The sequence below is a fragment of the Oncorhynchus tshawytscha genome, linkage group LG07, assembly GCF_018296145.1.
Source record: "Oncorhynchus tshawytscha isolate Ot180627B linkage group LG07, Otsh_v2.0, whole genome shotgun sequence".
Taxonomy (NCBI): Eukaryota; Metazoa; Chordata; class Actinopteri; order Salmoniformes; family Salmonidae; genus Oncorhynchus; species Oncorhynchus tshawytscha.
The window spans coordinates 12,609,404-12,633,865 of record NC_056435.1 but is presented as its reverse complement, the minus strand read 5'-3'; the positions used below and the strand labels follow the sequence as shown (position 1 = coordinate 12,633,865).

At 42.7% G+C, this 24,462-nt stretch overlaps 1 protein-coding gene across 2 annotated transcripts in view; it reads left to right on the top strand.

The window, feature by feature from the left end:
* LOC112253995 (transmembrane protein 163) overlaps positions 1–24,098 on the top strand; it is a 46,782-nt gene extending 22,684 nt beyond the window's left edge. For both annotated transcript variants that reach the window (XM_024426189.2, XM_024426188.2), the window contains exons 5-8: positions 781–877; positions 10,410–10,521; positions 17,730–17,871; positions 22,462–24,098. In XM_024426189.2, the coding sequence (XP_024281957.1) occupies positions 781–877; positions 10,410–10,521; positions 17,730–17,871; positions 22,462–22,522 (412 nt within the window). In that variant the 3' untranslated portion in view covers positions 22,523–24,098. The remainder of the gene's footprint in view (positions 1–780; positions 878–10,409; positions 10,522–17,729; positions 17,872–22,461) is intronic.
* The last annotated feature ends 364 nt before the right edge of the window (positions 24,099–24,462 follow it).

Here is a 24,462-nt window from a genome sequence, read left to right as displayed (position 1 = left end):
CTGAGCGGGAGCCAGCTGTGAGCATCAACACACACACACACACGCACACAGACCCACACACATGTTTCCATCCATTATGGTTTTGTCTGAACATCATGTATGTTATATCTATAATACACTGTCTACTTTTGACACTTTGTCTTGTTTTTGCCCTTTTCATGGGTTCTTTGTGATAATATGTATGGTGTGTGTATTGCAACTAAGTCTGCGCTAGACTGGTAGATTAAGTAGGGGAGAGAGAGAGCAGACAGACAGCTAACCCGACCATGCCTGACCACCCCAGATGACACAGTTGACCGATTTTTGGGGCTTCTCCCAGCCAGGCTTACCTAATTGGATAAAACTGTCTTTAAAGAAAATCTCTTCTCAAATTGATCCGTGGAGACTGTGTTCAACTCTCTGAATCAGCCACGGAGAAAAGCAAAATGGTTGTTTATTTAACGGATGCTTTTTCTCTTCCACAAAGCTGTGGAAATAATGGAGACGATTTGCAATTGTGTTAAGTGGCGTTAAGCTTATATGATGGGTAGTTGCAGTAGGTCTACTTTGTCATGGAAAGGTGGCCGATGATTTGGGAATGTTTTTAAAATACAATATATGATCCCTCACACAAATTATTATCAAAGCACGATATTATTAATCACTACTTTCTCTCACTCTTTTCCCTTCCATTTCCCCTCTGTCTACCTCCCTCCCTCTCTCTCCCCGCTCCCTTCCTCTCTCTCGCTTCCCCCCTAACGCCCTCCTCCCTCTCACCCCTCTCTCTCTCTCTCTCTACAGAGCCTGCGTGATCCTGGGGGTGGTCTTCATCCTGTCCTCTCTGTGTATCCTGGGAAAGGCAATCCATGACCTGGCTACCAAGCTACTGCCTGAAGTGGTAAAAGATCCCATCTCCTGCCGTTGTACCCTTAAGCAAGACACTTAATCCTTAACTGCACCTATAACTCTCAATCCAGGGGCACTACACTGCCTATCTATCTATCTTTTGAAAAAAGCTATATGGGAGTCACATGAAAAGCTATTTTTGGTGAACGGAGCCATATGGTCCAGCTCAACGAAGAGACTCAAATGTCGTGCACTACGTAGGGAATAGGGCGTTGTTTGAGACACTGCCCTACTCTCCGCTCTGCTCCACATGTCTGGGCATGTGAGCGTTCATTAAGGCCAGCTCCGGGTACTGTAATACCCACATTGGCAGTGCCAGCAGCCTTGGCAAATAGGTTTTACTTCAGCAAAGGGATTCCAATGAACATCTGGTTGGTGCTCTGAAATTGCTTGTCAAAAAACAGAGGAGTGTAACTCGGTTTGGTGACTTGTTTTTTTCTTGTCGCACAGCTTTGCTTGTGTCTTGTTCATGTCATGACAAATGTGTTGGGTGTCATTTGTCAAGGCAGTGGGGGGTCCAGACAGTGTACTGTACATTTCACTGCTGGGGCATCACAAATACACCTACAAATCTTTACAAAGTCTTATTGTGTGGTTGTTGTTGTTGGAAGAACACTAGAATGAAGATTCACTGTAATGCAACGTATAGTAAGTCTGTCTAAATCAACAGAAATATGGAGTCTTTTCACTCTTCGAAGTTGTCAACTGGTTGTACTTGGGTTATCTGAAGTCTCTTCAACTCGAGCATTGTGCCATTATGGTGTCCCCAATGCCAAATGACACCATGTTCCCAACATAGTGCACTATTTTTGACCAGAGCCCTATGGGCCCGGGGTCAAAAGTAGTGCACTTTGTAGGGAATATGGTGCCATTTGGGACACAACTGAGTATAAGCTCCGAGAGCTAACATATAGTTTCATTCTCGCATCGCCAGACTGGTCACATCGGGTGTGAATTCCATTTACAAGACTTTCATGTGGGAATGTGTGAAGAGACAACACCTCCAGAATGGAGAGAGGGACAGAGAGAGAGGCCCTATTCTCACTACGAGATATGAAGGAGAGTCTGAGGAGCGGGGTGGCGAACGAGAATTCTACTTATCAATTCACATTACACACTTGCCTTACCTGTTGTTGTGGCTGGCAACGCAACATTCTTGATCCGCACCTCAAATTAAATTGACCGTAAATATCACAGTAGCCACTAGCCGGTAAGCACAAACTATTCAACAATAACAGTAACTTTTCTTCTAAAACATATTACACTCTTGAATAATGCAACAATTAATCAGCGTGTACAGAGCTGCCCCTTTTCTAATTTTCACAACCATTTTTTTATACTGAATGTTATCATATCTTCAAACAAAAGCTAGTAGTATATATAGGGAGCCTGAGTGAACAAATAACACAACAATGACATAGTTATTTCATAAGCAAAGTTATACAACACCCACTGCCTCTGTGTGAAAAAGTAATTGCCCCCATTCACTCAATAACTGGTTGTGCCACCTTTAGCTGCAATGACTCCAACCAAACACTTCCTGTAGTTGTTGATCAGTCTCTCACGTCGCTGTGGAGGAATGCTTGGCCCACTCTTCCATGCAAAACTGCTTTAACTCAGCGACATTTGTTTTCAAGTTTGAACTGCTCGTTTCAAGTCCTGCCACATCATCTAATTTGGGATAATGTTTGGACTTTGAGTAGGCCATTCCAAAACTTCAAATGTGTTTCTTTCTAACCATTTTCATGTAGACTTGTGTGTTGGATCATTGTCTTACTGCATGACCCAGCTGAGCTTCAGCTTGCAGATGGATGGCCTGACATTCTCCAGTACAATTCTCTGACACAGAGCAGAATTCATGGTCCATTCTATTTAGGCAAATTGTCCAGGTCCTGAGGCAGCAAAGCATCCCCAAACAATCACACTTCCTCCACCATGTTTGACCATTGGTATAAGGTTCTTACTGTTGAATGCAGTGTGGTTTTTGCCAGGTGTAATGAGACCCATGTCGTCCATATTGGGTTTTTGTTGGAAGATCTGATAACATTCAGTATCAAAAATATGCAAAAATAGAGAAAATCAGAGAGGGGGCAAATACTTTTGGACCAGACAAAGGGTTTCTTTTCTCGTCTGTAGGCTGCTACACTCATTACATTTGAGCTTCACGACAAAAGCGCAGAGTTGCTATAACCGCATGTCTTCATCAAGTAACGTTAGCCTATCAAAAATGAACGATTAACCCCCTGTACGAATATAAAAGTACAGTAGGCCTACCTTACAGCATTGCAACAAACCAGGCTCAATTTTTAGCAGTATCATGCAAACCATTACATGTGGTAATTGCGGCTGAAAACGGTGGCATAATTGAATTCACTTATATATGGAAGCTCATACCCGCCACCCAAACAATTAAATAAGAAGCCTCATGATTTGTCAACGTGCACAATTAAGTCTTCTGCTTCACACTGATCAACTGTAGCCTACTGATAACAACCACAGCTGAAACTAGCCTAGAGAAGCCTATGCGCTCTGATCCAATCTGTGCCAGGCGAAACGTAACGTCATTTTTTTTATAGCTTAAGCTATGTAGATATGACTGGAATGAATCAATCAACACAATAGTGGTGACATACTGTCTGAGTATATTTTTTAATTACAAATACAAAGGCCTACACTATGTAACCCTGCATACAGCGAGTTCGAACCTGTTAGTTTTATTGTCCAATCGCAGTTGTTGCCTCTTTGTCTGTGTAAAGGGCTTTAATGTTTTCTTACACCCTCGGGACAGTAGTTTTTTCAGGAGTTAAAAAAATACTATATGCCCTGATTAGAAAATTTATCTGGTCCCATCAAAGCCGATTTATTATTTTGTCATGCGCTACAACTAGGGTCGGATTTGGTTAGATTAGCCTACTGTATTTACTACCAGATCAGGAAAAACGATTTCCTCCCCACCACTCAGGGACCTGTGGTGCCATCTCTGAAATCACCACACAAGGTTACAAATGATCTACATTTGGAGGTGGGGATGGGCTTCCATGGGTTTACGTGGCTCAGTACCTCCGGAGGTAACGGTCGAGACGTAGCAAGTACGCACGTTTACATTTGAGCAATATATGTAGCCGACAGTATTTCTACGAAAAGTGTAGTACGTGTGAAGAGGCTCAGAGTAGGAGAGAAACACACAGAAAGAGAGGGAGGGAGACAAAGCGAGAGAGGGGGAGACAGTCAGGCAGACAGAGTGTGAGAGAGAAAGAGAAACAAAGAGAGAGAGATTTGTGAAGAGAAAACAAGTGTTTATCTGGCTGCTGTCGGTGCACGAGAGGGAGAGATGAAAAGGCAAGCGAGAGAGAGAAAACAGAGCGATAGAAAACACACAGAGAGAGAAACAGAGATATCTGTGAAGTGAAACATGATGTTGTGGTGCCTCTTCCTGGTGGATAATTACAGGAGGAATGTGGCAGAGCTCAGGTGTGAAAAGAGAACTACTAGAATAGCTAACTGCATTACTCTGTTGCCAGGCAATAAGTCGAAGCTAAGAACCCGTTTTTAATCATAGAAAGCAAACAAGGTAGCCTAAGGCCATTGATGTCATAAGCACTTCTGGTGTTTTGGGTTTTTCATCATTGGTTAATTGGACAAATCACGATTTTGCAGGTGTTAGCTGCTTTTGAATTTCGGGAGGGGATATTTGTCCCGTAATTTGCAAAGAGAGAGGGTGGAGCTCCTCGTTCTAGCATCTCTTGATCCCATCTCTTAACCACTACCTATGATTTGGCTCGAGGGAATGAGGCCAATTATTGGAGGCACACCTAACGTGCAACACATTTAACACTAGGACCGCTGGCCTTTTAGCATAGTGGTACCCGCTAGAGACCAATGCCGGGCGAGCCCGACAGCATATGTATCAGATGCATATCAACCTGCAAGGTGCTTAAACCTGCTTGATAAATAAATGCTTGACGAATAGTGCATAAACTATTGTAAAGGATTCATTGCAGTAAGAAATATTAATGGAAATATATCAATTAAAACAAATAACAACAATAGTTATTTGTTTAGATAGAGTCAAGGATATGTTTAAAAAAATAATACTAATTCTACAAAGTCGTAGAGAAAATGTAGGCCTATATCCTATTTTCGTTTCTCTAACAATAAAAACATTACAGGGTAGTCAATTTGATCAGCTGTATTTGTAGATTCGATTAGTAATAGAGTTATATAAATTAATAAAGTCAAGTAGAGACGAAAAAGATGATGATAATAATAATATAACCAGCCATTTCCTGCGTTCCTGAACAAAAGCACCAGTGCACGAACAATTGTAACGGATGAACTGCATAAAGAAATATTAGTGGAAATATATTTGTGACAATATATATATATAAACAGTGGATTGTATCAGACACACTGTTGTGCCCTTGGCGGCCTGCCTGGCAGCTGTATCTTCTTCTTTTGCCGTTGATGTGGTTCTCACGAAGCTCACATGCCAGATCCAGTGGGAATGCAAGGTGCTGAGGATGCAAACAGTGTTTCTTTACCACTCTCCATCACTCACTGATGTGGAGTACAGCTCCGCTGGTATGTTGTTTTGCGCAGAGGGGCGGCAGCTCCCGCCTTGTTGGGTCACTGGCTAGTCTTCTTTGCGATCAACTTGTCCGCCAGGGAAATTGATGTGAAGAAGCTGTCCCACGGTCACATTTCTGCCTTAGCTCGTGTAAGGCTCTTACGAGTCTCTAAACCACAGTCTCAAACAGTTGCTCACCCACTGGCCTGGTTTCATCTTTCCCCTGATATGGAAAGCCATTGAGCAAGTACTTGGTTTCGACATCGGCAGCAAACCTAAACTTAACTGAAGTCACATGCACCCATTATCAGTTTCTGTCTGGTTTCTTTCGCCCATTCATCCCATTGACGACAGAATAAAATCATTTACGTTAACTATGTTACTAGTTTTGTTTAGCAGCCAGAGCAATGCTGCCACGTAACTAGTCATGTACATCTCAGATATTCTTGGTAAAAGTTACATTTGGAAAAAGAGCTGCACCTGTTAAATCGTTAGTTATTTGACGAAGGTGAGTGTCATAGAAACTGCAGAACTGCTCTTTCAGATACTATATAGAAATCACACTGTTTTACATGCATGTGACTCTGTCAATTAAAAGATGCCCCAATCTATTCATGTACAATTTGACAACTGATAGGACTAATATTGTCACTCATCAGGTTATTGTCAATGTAATTTTGTCTATAGGCTAACACTTATTATGTGTGAAATGAGCTTTTGTAACGTTTTTTATTTTAGTTAAGAACAAATTCAGTTAAGAACAAATTCTTATTTTCAATGAAGGCCTGGGAACAGTGGGTTAACTGCCTTGTTCATGGGCAGAATGACTCATTTTTACCTTGTCAGCTCGGGGATTCGATCCAGCAACCTTTAGGCTACCTGCCACGTGACTAGTCATTCATGTACATCACGGATATTCTTGGTAAAAGTTACATTTGGAAAAAGAGCTGCACCTGTTAAATCGTCAGAGTTATTTGACGAAGGTGAGTGTCATAGAAACTGCAGAACTGCTATTCAGATACTATATAGAAATCTGCCTGCCTGCCCTTGAAGCAGGGCAGTGTAAACAGAATTGTTTTGTTGAGCCAACACTCCTACGGTATAAATGATAATAGCAGAGCAATGTTTTTGAAACAGCTGAAGTGTATAGTCATTTTACAAATATTTGTAGGGTATGAAAAAGTTTTTAAAAATCGGTAACACTTGACACCCAGTGCCACGTTATGACACTGTCATAACCATGTCATAATATGTCTTAACAGCTGACATAACTTGACATAACTTGTTATAATAGGGTGAAAACACTGTCATGACACATATATTTACACCTGTTGTGGCATATATTGTGTTATTTTATGGCTGGTTATGACACCTACATACTGTAAGATTGTCAAAACCCACATTTATTCAAATGAGTTTTTTCCCTGCCAAGAAGTTTTCATTTCGATTGAAAGTTTTTCTTAAATTCTTTGGTGAAAACATTAAAACCCTTTACACAGACAACAACTGCGATTGGACAATAAAACTAGCAGGGTCGAGCTCGCTGTATGCAGGGTTACATAGTGTAGGCCTTTGTATTTGTAATTAAAAAGATACTCAGACAGTATGTCACCACTATTGTTTCGATTGATTCATTCCAGTCAATCATATTTTATTAAAAAGGCCTAGTTAGCCGAGCAACCCAAAGTTCGAATATAAACCAAAGTTGATCACATTCACATTTTCCCAGAACCCAAATAAATGGGCCTAATTTAGGCTATAAAAACATGACGTTATGTTTCCCCAAGGCCAGGTCCAGATGGGATCAGAGCACATAGGCTCCTCTAGGCTAGCTGTAGCTGTGGTTATTATCAGTGGACTACAGTCAGACTGAAGCACAGACGTTGTGCACGTTGACAAATCAAGAGGCATTTTATTTTATTCAATTTTTTGGGTTGCTGGTATGGGCTTCCATAGAAAACGGCTTGTTGTAGTGAATTCACTTAAACGCATGTTTTCAGTAGCAATTTGCTTTTACACATGTCATGAGTTGCATAATATTAAGCCTGGTTCGTTATAATGTTGAAAGGTAGGCCCTACTGTGCTTTTAAATTCGTATGAGAGGGTTAATCGTTCATTTTTGATATGCTATCGTTACTTGATGAAGACATGCTATTAGCAACTCTGTGCTTTTGTCTTGAAGTTAAATGTAATGTACAGTAGCCTACAGATGAGAAAATAGACATTTTAATTGGCTGCACATGTTTATGAATTGAAGAGTGTAATATAGTTTGGTTGCATTATTCAACAGTGTAGCTAATGTTTTTGGAAAAATGTCTGTCATTGTTGATTAGTTTGTGGTTACTGGCTAGTGGCTACTTTGATATTTACGGTCAATTTGAAGGTAAGGAAAGTATGTAATGTAGAATTCTGGTTCGCCACTCCACTCCTCAGACTCTCCTTCATATCTCGTAGTGAGAATAGGGCCGAAACAGGTATATTAAAATTCAGTTTAAGAGGAGACACAACTTCTGCATTGGCTGGATAGATTTCAGGAAGTTTTCAGGAGAAGGGTAGAAAATCAGGATGCAGACTATAAGATGTGAATTCGATTCCTCACAGTAAAACCTGGACTATCAACTGTAAATGTCAGGCACTGTGTTTGAATGTTGAGTGTGTCTCTCTGTCTGCATTCCAAACAACCCCCTATTCCCTACTACATAGTGCACTACTTTTGACCAGAGCCATATGGACCCTGGTCAAAAGAAGTACACTATATGTGGAAAGGGTGCCATTTGCGACGCAGCCTGTGAATGAGAGAGAGAGAGTGACTCACCCTCCTCCATACAGCCCTGATCTCTGCTTAGCCATCTCCCATATCATCTCCTCAGAGGGCTTTTAAATGCCACGTGGCGGTGCTTCGTTCAACCCAAGCACCGCAGTGCTAAGAATTTTCAATATTAAAAGGAGTGTCAGAAGAAGTCATTGGGGAAGCAGGTCTTTCCTAGCCTGATTCCAGGTCTCTTTGTGCTGTATAGCTAGCTTCTACAGCCATAGAAGATCAAATAGATCTGGGACCAGGCTAGACTTCCCATAAAAGAGATTTGAAATGGTGCGCACTGTGCAGCATAGTAGGATTGGGCTCAATTCAGTTCTCAATTCTGTAAATTCAGGAAGTGAAATGATTCAATTCATGATTCAAAAAATCCCCATAGAAAACAATGGCATTTTTATGTATATCTCATGTAAACAATTCACGTTATAGACCTTGTATACTATACTTATAGCTAACTAAGTATATTCACTCAGGGGCGCAACAATGGTTTTAGAAGTGGGGGCAGACAGACACAAATAATTTCTAATCTAAAGCTAATTTCTTGCATATTACAGTGTCAGTGTGAGAACAAAAAGTTGAAATTAATTAGCTAGGGAAACTGACAGGTCAATACATGGCTATACAGACTCACATTGCGGTGAAAAAAAACATCTGAATATCAGTCTTTAATTGCTTGGCCGCTGGTTTTTATCTTGATTGATTCAGATCCAGTGTGAGTGAGACGGAATAAAAATAGCTAGTGTGCTAGCTAGCTAGCTAACCATTGGCTAGCTCTCTGCCACAGAAAAAGCTCAACACACATACACTGACAGCACCTCCTATGGTCCTAAAGCCAGCCTTTCAGTTCGCTTTCACACAGCCTGCCCGACTGCTCTGAGTCATCTGCATAGTCCTAAAGAACACTGGTCCTTCTTCTTTTATCACGGAATTTTAGAACGTGGGGGGGGTCATGACCTTCCCCGTCCATAGTGGATGTTGTGCCCCTGCACTACATCTCAGTAATATATAACAAACTGTTTTTTCATTCTAAACTCAACAATGACTCAGGAATATACCATGTGTTTACTGGGCTTACAGGTTTCACTGTCCTTCTACGTAATTGTAGTCTATCTCTGGCTGTTCTCTGTTACCTGATTAAAACGCTTTGAGTCCCATATCCCGCCAGCAGGTTTTAGTGCTTCTAACCCCTTGTAAACATAGTGTGTTTGAGCTACAGACTGCTGGGTTGTTGCATTTGATTGGTCTATTTCTTCTGCATCATGATACCAACCTTCAGTGTGTGATTAACAAGGGCTGAGCTAGAATGGAGGCTGAGCTAACAAGGGCTGAGCTAGAACGGAGGCTGAGCGTTGTATGTGAGACAAGGGAGGATCCTGAAAATGGTTCTTCTAACAAAAAAGTCTGGTTTGACCTACAGACTATTATGACCCATATATGAAAACTGAGACTCTCACGAACATGCACATGTAATCTGCTTTGCTCTGGCACTCACAGGCCACACGAGTCGTTAGAAGGTAAGGGGTTCTTCTACATAGAAGATCATAGGAAATCCCAGGACAAAGTGGCATAATACTGTAATAAGCTTACATTGTTGCGGTCACAAACTCCACACAGTTGTCACTGACTAGTTTGATATTAATTTCCCACTGAGGAGACAGTTCCTGTACTTAAAGCGTTCTTATAAATTAGTTTTATATAAAGTTTTTGCTTGGCGGCCTATTTTGTAGTTGTTGACATTTTCCAATGAAACTGTTTATGGTTGTACTGAAAAGAAAATGGTAAAACACTTCAATGTGAGGCTAAATATGAGGGCAGAGCAAGCAGATTGATGAAAGTGGTGCATTTTTGCACTGGGGGATTTCATGGGACTGATGAGGTTATTAACCTTGCAGAAATGCAGCTTTTCATGCCTTCAAGGCCATAGTGCAATATTAATTCTACAGCGGAGGCCCTCTGCAACACTTACCCACTCTCTCTCTTGCTCTCTCTCTCTCTTTTTTCTTTCTCTCTCCCTTTCCCTCTCTTTCCCTCTTCATCACCTCTCTCTCTCTCTCTCTCTCTCTCTCTCTCTCTCTCTCTCTCTCTCTCTCTCTCTCTCTCAATCCCCCTCTCCTCTGTCATCTACTTCTCTCTCTCTATCAGGATGACTTCCTCTTCAGTGTGTCCATCGTCAGTGGCGTGATGTGTATCATTCTGTCCGTGTTCAAGTTCATGCTGGGCAGGGTGCTCACCAGCAGAGCCCTCATCACAGACGGTAGGTACCTAACTTTGTGTGTAGTTGCTCCAATACACTGATCTTGGGTCAGTTTTTTATTTTTCCAACTTGGATTGGGAGGAGGAGAAGATGATCCTTGATCTGTAGCAACGCATACTTCTGCCTGATCTAGGCCACTCCCACTTGAGTTCAGGCCAGTTAGAGAATTGGAGGAAGGTGGAGCACGAGGGTGAAAAACTCCATAGGGAATCATTGAGAAAAATGAAAAGGGGAAAAGGTATGGTGTATAGGAGGCTATGGCTGTGTCTGAAATGGCGCCCTATTCCCATAGTGCATGAAGATGGAAGGTGATTGGCTTAAAGACACCATCATGAAATATGTGGAATATATTGGGAACTACTTAGTGAACTATGTAGGGCAGTGACCATCAACTAGATTCAGCCGCGGGACGATTTATTTTCTTGAGCAGATGGTCAGAAGGCCGGAACATATAGGGAAGAAGATGGCGCCAACAGACATGGTAGCTCTGCTTCTAGCTCCTGAGCCACTTTGCAGTATTTCGTTTTTTTTGTGTGTTATTTCTTACATTATAACTGGAACTTCCATCAGGAGATAACTAGCTACTAGTCTTTGTTAGCCACGGCTAGCGGTCCTCGCCTTTTTCCCTCCGGAATCAGCCAGCCTTAGCTCGGACAACACCTGCCAGTCTGCATAGCTCGATATCAACCCAGAGCATATCAGACTGCTTCTCTCCACCAAATCATCGGATTCCTGCCGCTCTGGGTCATTTACTCCTGATCCTCGCAGGTAGCTAGCTGCAAACGAGTGGCTGCTGTTAGCTCACACCTCTGTCCCGAAGCAAGCACCAGCTAGCCTTGAGCTAGCCTCGAGCTAGGCCCATATACCAGCTATTTCTAGGGCTACAGTGCCTTGCGAAAGTATTCGGCCCCCTTGAACTTTGCGACCTTTTGCCACATTTCAGGTTTCAAACATAAAGATATAAAACTGTATTTTTTTGTGAAGAATCAACAACAAGTGGGACACAATCATGAAGTGGAACGACATTTATTGGATATTTCAAACTTTTTTAACAAATCAAAAACTGAAAAATTGGGCGTGCAAAATTATTCAGCCCCCTTAAGTTAATACTTTGTAGCGCCACCTTTTGCTGCGATTACAGCTGTAAGTCGCTTGGGGTATGTCTCTATCAGTTTTGCACATCGAGAGACTGAAATTTTTTCCCATTCCTCCTTGCAAAACAGCTCGAGCTCAGTGAGGTTGGATGGAGAGCATTTGTGAACAGCAGTTTTCAGTTCTTTCCACAGATTCTCGATTGGATTCAGGTCTGGACATGTTTATTTTTTATTTTTGAACCATTCCATTGTAGATTTTGCTTTATGTTTTGGATCATTGTCTTGTTGGAAGACAAATCTCCGTCCCAGTCTCAGGTCTTTTGCAGACTCCATCAGGTTTTCTTCCAGAATGGTCCTGTATTTGGCTCCATCCATCTTCCCATCAATTTTAACCATCTTCCCTGTCCCTGCTGAAGAAAAGCAGGCCCAAACCATGATGCTGCCACCACCATGTTTGACAGTGGGGATGGTGTGTTCAGGGTGATGAGCTGTGTTGCTTTTACGCCAAACATAACGTTTTGCATTGTTGCCAAAAAGTTTAATTTTGGTTTCATCTGACCAGAGCACCTTCTTCCACATGTTTGGTGTGTCTCCCAGGTGGCTTGTGGCAAACTTTAAACAACACTTTTTATGGATATCTTTAAGAAATGGCTTTCTTCTTGCCACTCTTCCATAAAGGCCAGATTTGTGCAATATACGACTGATTGTTGTCCTATGGACAGAGTCTCCCACCTCAGCTGTAGATCTCTGCAGTTCATCCAGAGTGATCATGGGCCTCTTGGCTGCATCTCTGATCAGTCTTCTCCTTGTATGAGCTGAAAGTTTAGAGGGACGGCCAGGTCTTGGTAGATTTGCAGTGGTCTGATACTCCTTCCATTTCAATATTATCGCTTGCACAGTGCTCCTTGGGATGTTTAAAGCTTGGGAAATCTTTTTGTATCCAAATCCGGCTTTAAACTTCTTCACAACAGTATCTCGGACCTGCCTGGTGTGTTCCTTGTTCTTCATGATGCTCTCTGCGCTTTTACCGGACCTCTGAGACTATCACAGTGCAGGTGCATTTATACGGAGACTTGATTACACACAGGTGGATTGTATTTATCATCATTAGTCATTTAGGTCAACATTGGATCATTCAGAGATCCTCACTGAACTTCTGGAGAGAGTTTGCTGCACTGAAAGTAAAGGGGCTGAATAATTTTGCACGCCCAATTTTTCAGTTTTTGATTTGTTAAAAAAGTTTGAAATATCCAATAAATGTCGTTCCACTTCATGATTGTGTCCCACTTGTTGTTGATTCTTCACAAAAAAATACAGTTTTATATCTTTATGTTTGAAGCCTGAAATGTGGCAAAAGGTCGCAAAGTTCAAGGGGGCCGAATACTTTCGCAAGGCACTGTACAATACCTCCTTTGCCAATTGGTCTGGACCCTTTATTGTCGACACGGAGCTCCACCGATCCATCACGACTGGACTGCCGACGCGATTGCCCGATGTGGTCTCAACAGGCTATTCTGTTACGATATCGCCGCAGAACCATCTACTAGCCCCGGCCCGCTAGCTTTTTCTGAACGCTGTGTCCCCTGCTCGCCCAGCGAAGTAGTGACTACCGAACAGAACCCGGACTCACCTATTGCTACTCTCCCTGGACTGTTTCAATAACACGGTACCTCATTTTGTTTACCTGTCGGCCCCAGCCTCAAACTCAGGTCCTGTATGTACCTAACTGACCTGCTCTGCCCATTCATCGCCATTTACCCATTGTTGTCTTAGCTCTCCTGATCAACACCTGTGACTGCTTTATGCCTCTCTTTAATGTCAATATGCCTTCACTGTAGAGCCCTCAGTCTCGCTCAAAATGCCTTCGTCCTACCACACACACATGCGGAGACCTCATCTACGTTAATTGATGCCTCCAGAGACGAAACCTCTCTCATCGTCACGCAACGCATAGTTTACCTCCACTGTACTCAAATCCTACCATACCCTTGTCTGTACATTATGCCTTGAATCTATTCTACCACGCCCAGAAATCTGCTCCTTTTATTCTCTGTCCCCAACGAACTAGACAACCAGTTCTTATAGCCTTTAGACGTACCCTTATCCTACTTCTCCTCTGTTCCTCTAGTGATGTAGAGGTTAACCCAGGCCCTGCAGCCCTCAGTTCCACTCCTATTCCCCAGGCGCTAACATTTGTTGACTTCTGTAACTGTAAAAGCCTTGGTTTCATGAATGTTAACATCAGAAGCCTCCTCCCTAAGTTTGTTTGGAGACGACACCACAGTAGTAGGCCTTATTGCCAACAATGACGAGACAGCCTACAGGGAGGAGGTGAGGGCCCTGGTGGAGTGGTGCCAGGAAAATAACCTCTCCCTCAACGTCAACACAATGAAGGAGCTGATCATGGACTTCAGGAAACAGCAGAGGGAGCATGCCCCCATCCACATCAACAGGACCACAGTGGAGAAGGTGAAAAGATTCAAGTTCCTCGGCGTACACATCACTGACAATCTGAAATGGACCACCCACACAAACAGTGTGGTGAAGAAGCCGCAACAGGGCCTCTTCATCCGCAGGAGGCTGAATAATTTTGGCTTGGCCCCTAAGACCCTGACAAACCTTTACACATGCACAATTGAGAGCATCCTGTCGGGCTGTATCACCACCCCGAACCGCAGGGTTCTCTAGAGGGTGGTGCAGTCAGCCCAACCGGGGGCACACTGCCTACCCTCCAGGACACCTACAGCACCCGATGTCACAGAAAGGCCAAAAAGATCATCAAGGACAACAACCACCCGAGCTACTGCCTGTTCACCCCGCTATCATCCAGAAGGTGAGGGCAGTACTGGTGCTTCAAAGCTGGGACCGAGAGACTAAAAAACAGCTTCTATCTCAAGGCCATATACAGTGGGGCAAAAAAGTATTTAGTCAGCCACCAATTGTGCAAGTTCTCCCACTTAAAAAGATGAGAGAGGCCTGTAATTTTCATCATAGGTACACTTCAACTACAGACAAAATGAGAAAAGAAATCCAGAAAATCACATTGTAGGATTTTTCATGAATTTATTTGCAAATTATGGTGGAAAATAAGTATTTGGTCAATAACAAAAGTTTATCTCAATACTTTGTTATATACCCTTTGTTGGCAATGACAGAGGTCAAACGTTTTCTGTAAGTCTTCACAAGGTTTTCACACGCTGTTGCTGGTATTTTGGCCCATTCCTCCATGCAGATCTCCTCTAGAGCAGTGATGTTTTGGGGCTGTTGCCGGGCAACACAGACTTTCAACTCCCTCCAAAGATGTTCTATGGGGTTGAGATCTGGAGACTGGCTAGGCCACTCCAGGACCTTGAAATGCTTCTTACGAAGCCACTCCTTCGTTGCCCGGGTGGTGTGTTTGGGATCATTGTCATGCTGAAAGACCCAGCCACGTTTCATCTTCAATGCCCTTGCTGATGGAAGGAGGTTTTCACTCAAAATCACATGATACATGGCCCCATTCATTCTTTCCTTTACACGGATCAGTCGTCCTGGTCCCTTTGCAGAAAAACAGCCCCAAAGCATGATGTTTCCACCCCCATGCTTCACAGTAGGTATGGTGTTCTTTGGATGCAACTCATTCTTTGTCCTCCAAACACAACGAGTTGAGTTTTTACCAAAAAGTTCTATTTTGGTTTTCATCTGACCATATGACATTCTCCCAATTTTCTTCTGGATCATCCAAATGCTCTCTAGCAAACTTCAGACGGGCCTGGACATGTACAGGCTTAAGCAGGGGGACACGTCTGGCACTGCAGGATTTGAGTCCCTGGCGGCGTAGTGTGTTACTGATGGTAGGCTTTGTTACTTTGGTCCCAGTTCTCTGCAGGTCATTCACTAGGTCCCCCTGTGTGGTTCTTGGATTTTTGCTCACCGGTCTTGTGATCATTTTGACCCCACGGGGTGAGATCTTGCGTGGAGCCCCAGATCGAGGGAGATTATCAGTGGTCTTGCATGTCTTCCATTTCCTAATAATTGCTCCCACAGTTGATTTCTTCAAACCAAGCTGGTTACCTATTGCAGATTCAGTCTTCCCAGCCTGGTGCAGGTCTACAATTTTGTTTCTGGTGTCCTTTGACAGATCTTTGGTCTTGGCCATAGTGGAGTTTGGAGTGTGACTGTTTGAGGTTGTGGACAGGTGTCTTTTATACTGATAAGAAGTTCAAACAGGTGCCATTAATACAGGTAATGAGTGGAGGACAGAGGAACCTCTTAAAGAAGAAGTTACAGGTCTGTGAGAGCCAGAAATCTTGCTTGTTTGTAGGTGACCAAATACTTATTTTCCACCATAATTTGCAAATAAATTCATTAAAAATCCTACAATATGATTTTCTGGATTTTTTTTCCCTCATTTTGTCTGTAGTTGAAGTGTCCCTATGATGAAAATTACAGGCCTCTCTCATGTTTTTAAGTGGGAGAACTTGCACAATTGGTGGCTGACTAAATACTTTTTTGCCCCACTGTATAGCCATTACTAGCCGGCTACCACCCGGTTACTCAACCCTGCACCTTAGAGGCTACTGCCCTATATACATACACATAGAATCGCTATTCGCATTAATAATGGATTGCTAGTCACTTTAATAATGTTTATGACCGGCTTTACTCATTTCATATGTATATACTGTATTCTATTCTTTTAGATTTGTTTTTATTGTTGTGAATTGTTAGATACTACTGCAGTGTTGGCGCTAGGAACACAAGCATTTCGCTACACCCGCAATAACATCTGCTAAATATGTATATGTGACCAATAGTTTGATTTGATTGTATAAACGCAACATGCAACAATTTCAACGATTTTACTGAATTACAGTTCATATAAGGAAATCAGTCAAATAAAATAAATAAATTAGGCCCTAATTTATGGATTTCTCATGACTAGGCAGGGGCGCAGCCATGGGTTGGCCAATCAGAATGAATTTCCCCCCATAAAAGGTCTTTATTACAGACAGAAATACTCCTCAGTTTCATCAGCTGTCAGGTTGGCTGGTCTCTCTTTCCATATTTTTAGAGCCGGTAGGTGCTGGGATTCGTACCCACACAGACAGGAGAATCGCCCAGTACCCTCAGGTACTGGGCCACACATCTATTTCCTTCTACAATTGAGAAAGTTGTTCACTACTTATGAGTCTTTATGGACAACTCCGTAGCTCCTGAGCTCTTAAAATGTCCCTTCTCGTTTCAATAAGAGATTTGTGGCAGACAGGCTGGCGTCAAACCAGTTTGAAAGGTCAGCTTTGGATGGAGACACTCGCTCATTAAAGTGTGTGTGTGGGGTTCATTAAATTGTATGTGACAGCTAGCAGAATAGAAGTTAATTACCCACCAGATTTTCCTCTCGCTGCGTGACATTAAACAAGCCTTCAAAGGGGCAATCTGTGATTGCTACATACATTTTTGGACTTCTAAATGAATGATATATATATATACTGATATATATATTGATTCTTGATGAATATAACTTATAAATGCTTCATAAGCAGTTCAACTGTCACACTCCTTGAGAACACAAAAATATAAGCTTGTTTTGCTCCCTTGTTTTTAAACAATGGCACTGTAAACAAACACGGGCTAGCCTCAGTGTAATTTTGATCTCATGGATGGTCAGTCCTCGCAGCTGTTTACCATAACAGTGGCGGGGTGTCCCTTTTGTTGTCTGAACTGCAGATTGCCCCTGATGTTCTTTACGGAGGTAATTGACATGCCCAGTCTGGTCATGTCAAATGTGCAGTATGTAAAAGACTGGCAGAGGTCCTCGTCAGTCGGCGTCTTTTTGAGGTGCAGAGGAGCCAGGAAGTGGGCTCTTATACAGTAGGAATCGAATGAGGAAAGAGACAATAGAAAAGGATTCAAAGTCGTCTCTCTGTTCGTCCGTGTCTGTCGGTCTTATGGACTTTTGGATAAAGACTCTGTGGCAGACTACATGGCATTTCATGAAATATATGTACATACATGTGTTCATTAGTGTTGTTCACATTCATGCTATTTCTACATAGTGTGTTGGAATTCCCTACGTGATAATACAGTTGACTAAACTAAGCTGTCTGTCTACCTGTCTTGTCCGATCTACAGGTTTCAACTCCCTGGTGGGCGGGGTCATGGGCTTCTCCATCCTAATCAGTGCCGAGGTGTTCAAGCACGATCCCAAAGTGTGGTACCTGGACGGGTCCATAGGGGTCCTGATAGGCCTCATCATCCTGGCCTACGGAGTCAAGTGAGTGGGTACATTGTGTCGAGCCCTCAAACTCAACTCTGGACCTCGAGGCCAGTTCCAGTTCATGTTGTCATTGTTCCCCTCTCACCGGGGACTGATTTAGACCAGGGACACCAGGTGGGTACAATTAATTATTAGGTAGAACCGAAAACCAGTAGGGTCCGGATCCCGTAGGGTAAGAGTTGAGTACCCCTGGTGTAGGAGGAAGCTGCCTCTAAACACTGATCTTGGGTCAGTTATGCCCGGTAAGAGTTAAGGTTAGGATTCAGGGAGAGGAAGCTAATCCTAGATGTGTATGTAGAAGAAACATAATATTCAATATTCACTGTTACACACATGTACATAGTTATGTTCCCTGAGAAACACACTTATTTAAGTATCAGAAATATTGTCATTTAAATTGTAACCATTCAGAAGAACCTTGGAATAGAAACTACATTGCCCCGTGCCCCAGTTGGTGGCGATTTCACCATTTTATGACCAAGGGAATGATGCAAAATGAACATGGCCAGTGTTTCGCTTAGATTGTTTTCCAGGTGGGGCCGAAAGCAACATTCATACACCAAAACGGTCAATACGCTTGTAAACATTAGTGGGGACACTTTTGGTGCTAACTAACTATAAAAAATTGTTTCCCCCCACAGTAAGTCAAGTTAATTAGCTAGCTACAATTATTTAGTTATCTAGCTACAATTATTTACAGTTAGCTAGCTACAATTATTTACAGTTAGTTAGCTAGCTACAATTATTTACAGTTAGTTAGCTAGCTACAATTATTTACAGTTAGTTAGCTAGCTACAATTATTTACAGTTAGTTAGCAACTGCTCCTAAACTATATTTTTTTGCCTGTAGTGTCAATAACACGCTTCCAAAAATAGAAAGGTATTTAACATTTGACCGATTTTGACCTAATTCACTTTCCTTTTTTTCCGACTGTCCAGAGAATAGTCATGTCAAAGTATGTAGAGGTCAAATTCTCGCAGAAGCAATGAATGTAGAACCATAGCGCGGCAAAGAAATAGAGCTTTCCTTGCATGATCCCAGCGATGGTGACCCTCATCTGACTGTGCAGTCGGGGAGAGGAGAAGGTGCTGCCGCTCTCTTTCATGCTTTTCGTGTGTCTTCCCAGGTAGCGCACCGTAGCACATCTCAACCAAACCATCAGACGGACAAAAAAAAAAAAATGTATAAATTATTTTCAAGAAAAACAAGACTAGACGCAGGGCCATATGTTGATGTACAGTTTAAGTGCTGTTAGTCTTTCCTGATAAATCTTGAGAGAAAAACTGTAGTTGAAAGTTCAACAGCAAAGCCAAACCAACTGAACAACACCCTGTCGATAAATATGGCCCAGTTGATGATGATTTTGATGTTCCTCTTCACCCAGGCGAAGAGAGCTCTCTGGGCAGGGATGATCTGGGTGTAGAAGAAACAATGAATCCAAATAAGAGTTTGACATGCTGCTGGATACAGTCTACCCCACTATCAGATAAAAGGCGAAGATGAGCTCTAGCTGCGAACTTCAATTACAATACCAGAAACTAGGTACTGTAGACTGTGGTGAATCCCGCCATAGATCCCGCTAGTATCTTCACAGGCTGTCCCAGTCTCTCTCTGCCTCGCGGTGGATGGAGCATGCAGAAGGATCTCTCGTAGTGATATCTTCTCTGACAGCGTCCAGGTGCTCAAACGCCGGACACGCTGCCAGGGGTTTCAGGTGTCGCTCAGGTATTAACTATTTACATTGGATATATGCAGGAAAACACATTTGAGCATATTTACATTGACCGAGAGGAAACTAATGAGCTGTAGAAAACTAAAAGAGAAACTATGGAAATATAGAACATTGCAAAAGTGTCACACTAATATGCTATCATTGGAGGGAGAGAGGGATTCAAATGGTCCCCTGACGGCACTACTGGTGAACTATAATAACAATTATGAAATATTCTTGAAAAACTCTGTTTTTGGCGGTATCTGTCAGGATGGCATGGTATATCAGCTTTCATATCGGTATTGGATGATACTGGTTTAAGAATCGTCATCAGTATTGAACCACCTTAAATTAGCTATCCCATCTTTTTTTTCTTTTTTTTCTTGTTATTGGGTGCAATTGTGAACAAAAGCAATATCAGACAACATCCAATTGACATAATCATTGGTTTACTGCAGCCCAAGGACTCAATCCTACAAGGCGCGTGGGGAAGTTAGGAGACAGGCATCTGCTGGGCATTTGAATTGCCTGAAGAACCGTGTCAGTGATTTCAGCAACGATGTCTTCGGTGAGGCAGTTCCATACTCAAACAGCAGATTGTAGGGGGGCGTCTGTCCAGGGAATTTGCAGCTCCCCCAGACAGGGAGTTGACATGCTTCCACCATTTCCTACTGGTTAAGGTCTTATCAGTAAGCTCCTCATTGAGTTTGACGTTGCTGTTCCTTCTAGCCTGCTTCTCAGCCTGCTTGTAGGAGCGTCTTGCTTGGGCATATTTTAAATGGTTGTTAGCAGTGTTGTTTTTCTGAAGCTGGCGGGAGAGGTCCCGCTTCTTCCTCGTAGCTCTCCTGTACTTCTTGTCAAACCATGCCTTATCTCCAGACTTTTAGGTGGCAATTTTGCCCGGGCATGTAATAGCTATATATAGCTATATGTATAGACATATCATTACAGATTATGTTTGTGACCTAAAAACATATCCTTATAATTGTGATCTTTTCAAACTGATAGCTGCTCAAATGAAGAACTTTAAAGATGGAAAAACAAATAGGTACAGGAGAGTACATGCCTGGGGTATGGAAAACTCTGTCAATATACCACAACCTGTTTGCATCTTAGATACAGATGGAATACACAGCAAAACTCATTCATTTAGTGTTTGACTCATTTGTACAAGAGAAGGTACCTCACAGCCTTCATTATGGACATCAAGACCCATATTAAATGAATCCAGATGAAGGTTTATGAAACAATCATTTTAAATTTGATTTCATGAACATCAACTAATCGTGGATTACAAGGTTAGTCAGGCCTATGGTCAAGCCTGTGATTCATCCATGGTAGTCCAGGAATATTTTAGGTGACAAACTCTTTTAGGCAATGCATATTGGTAGGGGAAAAACATGTTATACCCACTATCAGTGTTTCCCCTATACTAAGTTAGCAGTGGCGGGCCGCCACTTCTTAATCGTGGCAGCCACTACGAAAAATGAATATTCTTTTATTTAAAAAATATATTTTTGTGATGGTAAAATGTTTTCAGTGTAAACTAAAACGACTAAAACCAGATGTAAAGTATTTAAAAAGATAATGGAGCTATATACACAGAGTGTACAAAACATTAAGAATACCTGCTCTTTCCAAGACATAGAATCCAGGTGAAAACTATGATCCCTTAATTGATGTCACGTGTTAAATCCACTCCAATCAGTGTAGATGAAGGGAAGAAGATAGGTTAAAGAAGGATTTTTAAGCCATTAGAGAATTGAGAGATGGATTATGCCATTCAGAGTGTGAATGGGCAAGACAAAAGAGTTGAGTGTCTTTGAACGGAGTATGGTAGTAGGTGCCAGGCGCACCGGCTTGTGTCAAGAACTGCAACGCTGGGTTTTTCAGGCTCAACAGTCTCCCGTGTCTCAAGAAGGCTCCACCACGCGAAGGACATCCAGCCAACTTGACACAACTGTGGGAAGCATTGGAGTCAACATGGGCCAGCATCCCTGTGGAACGCTTTCGACACCTTGTAGAGTCCATGCTCCAACGAGTTGAGGCTGTTCTGAGGGCAAAATGGCGGGATGCAACTCAATACTAGGAAGGTGTTCCTAATGTTTAGTATAGTCCGTGTGTTTTTAAATATGATCATCTTTGAGAAGTAACAACCACCAAATGAAAAACCAGACAGTCAGGGAGAATCTAAAATTCCAAACATGTCATGGCATGGGCCACCCATTAATTTTGTTATGTTTGAGTCACTCAGATAGCATAAGCCATGGCAAAATGTGTAGAAATGCATGGAATTATCTTTAAAATTGACATTTCTTTTCTCTCATTCCTTTGACAAAACGTGTAGAATTGCAGGAAACTAACTTTAAAACTGTAAAATGTTCTCCCCGCCCCATTGCAAAATGTGCAGAAAATTTGCTTTAAAACAGCAAAATTTGGGAGGCCAAGAGGACGGCCTCAAAAAAAATGTGGTCAGACGGCGCCATTGGAGACTCCCACTACCACAACCCCCCCTTACGCTAACTTTTCCACTGCCGCTGAAGAAAATCCTATGGGAAACAATGCACTACACTGGCAGTGTTCTGTCCCAGGGAGCATTCCAATCATGAAAGAGACTTGGGGGAGAAAGAAATCCAAACATGACACCACAGGGGTGCATCAACAAATGCACCAACAAAAGCAGCTGCAGTGGTTACACAAATGTACTCAAATAATCAGACGTGATATGTTCAGTTACTCAACACATTCTGAACTTCCACTACAAGGAACGACGGTTTTCACTCATTTAATATTGTGTGTGCCAGTGTGTGTGTGTGTGTGTGTGCCTGTGTATGTTAGCGATTTCATTAATGTGAATGTCTCTTTCCTGTCACAGGCTGCTGGTTGATATGGTCCCTCGAGTGCGACAGACGAGGAACTACGAGCGCTTTGAGTGACAGAAGACCACGGGAAGGGCAGCGAGGGCTCAGTGGGGGATGGGTTCTAGGTTATATACAGTATGTGTACGTCCAGTGTCTGTTCTAGGATATGTATATCTACGCCCAGTCCCTATCCAGCTCAGCTCCATTCTTCCTGGTAGATCTCTCCAGTCACCATGACAAACCTATTGATTTAGACCTCACGGTGCCAGCCCAGTGGCATTTTAGTGAGACCCAAGTGGTCCATTCTGCAGCGTTCCCCCTGTCTCTCTCTGACTCCGAACCTGATCCGTCCATAGGAGTCGTTATGAAGTCAAAGGGAAGACGGAGGAGGTTTCCCTCGATGTTTCTCCTCCTCCTCTGCCGAAGCAGGGGGAGGCGGAAGGACAGACCGAAGAACGTGGGCTGCTGAGTCGTCAGGAAATTATGCCACTGCCGCTACAAAGGCACTGCACATTGTCCACTGATTACAGTCTGGTGTTCATATCTCTATTTCCCCTTGGACAAGATGGCTGATTCAGATATGCATCTCAGTCCTTATGGGATTTCAATGGTTTCTAATAGGCATTTTATTTTGTTCAGTAACACTGTGTGTGTCCCCAATGGCACCCTATGCCCTTTATAGTGCACTACTTTTGACCACCCTATTCCCTTTATAGCGCACTACTTTTGACCGGGGCCCATAAAAAGTGCACTATGTAGGAAATAGGGTGGCATTTGGCACACACACAGCCTATTTCTGTTTATGACACCACTGCTCAAAGTAGATGTGTTGCGTTTATGTAGTCGTGATGTAGTAACAGGTAAAGTATATTTTAGGGTGGTAGTTGCTACTATTCGTAGCTATAGGGCATGTTTGCTATCCCCCAAATAATCAGCAGGGGAAATGGATTTCTGAGATGCCCATTGTATTATCAATTGTAGACACAATAGTGTAGTATAGCAGTACACTATGTGCAATAACAACATGACAGACGACTCTTATCAATGGCTTGTGTCCCAAATGGCACCCTAATCCCTACATAGTCACTATGGGTCCTGGTCAAAAGTAGTGCACTATATGGAATAGGGTGATATTTGGGACAAAACCTGTATCATTTGATTAGTGAATATGAAAGCACAAATGCCCCTGTCAACAACTCATGTATGGAATCTGTGTTTGCTGTATTGATTAAGAGGGCCACATTAAGGGGTGTTGAATAAAAGCCTGTGGCAGACCATCAACAGACAACATGACTGGAGACAAAGACTCTAGCCAGAGATTACTGCGCTGGAATTAAAACAAGTCTTTTTCTGTGCACCACAGCCAAGTCTGGTGGCTAGAGCACAACAGGTCATCCCTTTTTTAGGCCATTCCCTCTTCCTTATCTAATTCCTTAACCAAGTCTGATGGGGGAAATACGGTCGTCCTGGCGAGTAAATATACCATATACAATGATATTGTTTAAAGCTTTCACAATCTGCCACGATGGATGTAATTATATATGTAGGATATAACTACATGACCAAAATTATGTGGACACCTGCTCGTCGAACATCTCATTCCAAAACCATGGGCATTAATATGGAGTTGGTCCCCCCTTTGCTGCTATGACAGCCTCCACTCTTCTGGGAAGGCTTTCAACTAGATGTTGGAACACTGCTGGGGGGACTTGCTTCCATTCAGCCACAAGAGCATTAGTGAGATCAGGCACTGATGTTGGGCGATTAGGCCTGGCTCGCAGTTTGTATTCCAATTCATCCCAAGGGTGTTACATGGGGTTGAGGTCAGGGCTCTGTGCAGGCCAGTCAAGTTCTTAGACAGCGATCTCAACAAACCATTTCTGTATGGACCTCACTTTGTGTACGGCAGCATTGTCATGCTGAAACAGGGAACTTCCCCAAACTGTTGCCACAAAGTTGGAAGCACAGAATTGTCTAGAATGTCATTGCATGAAAAACAGCCCCAGATCATTATT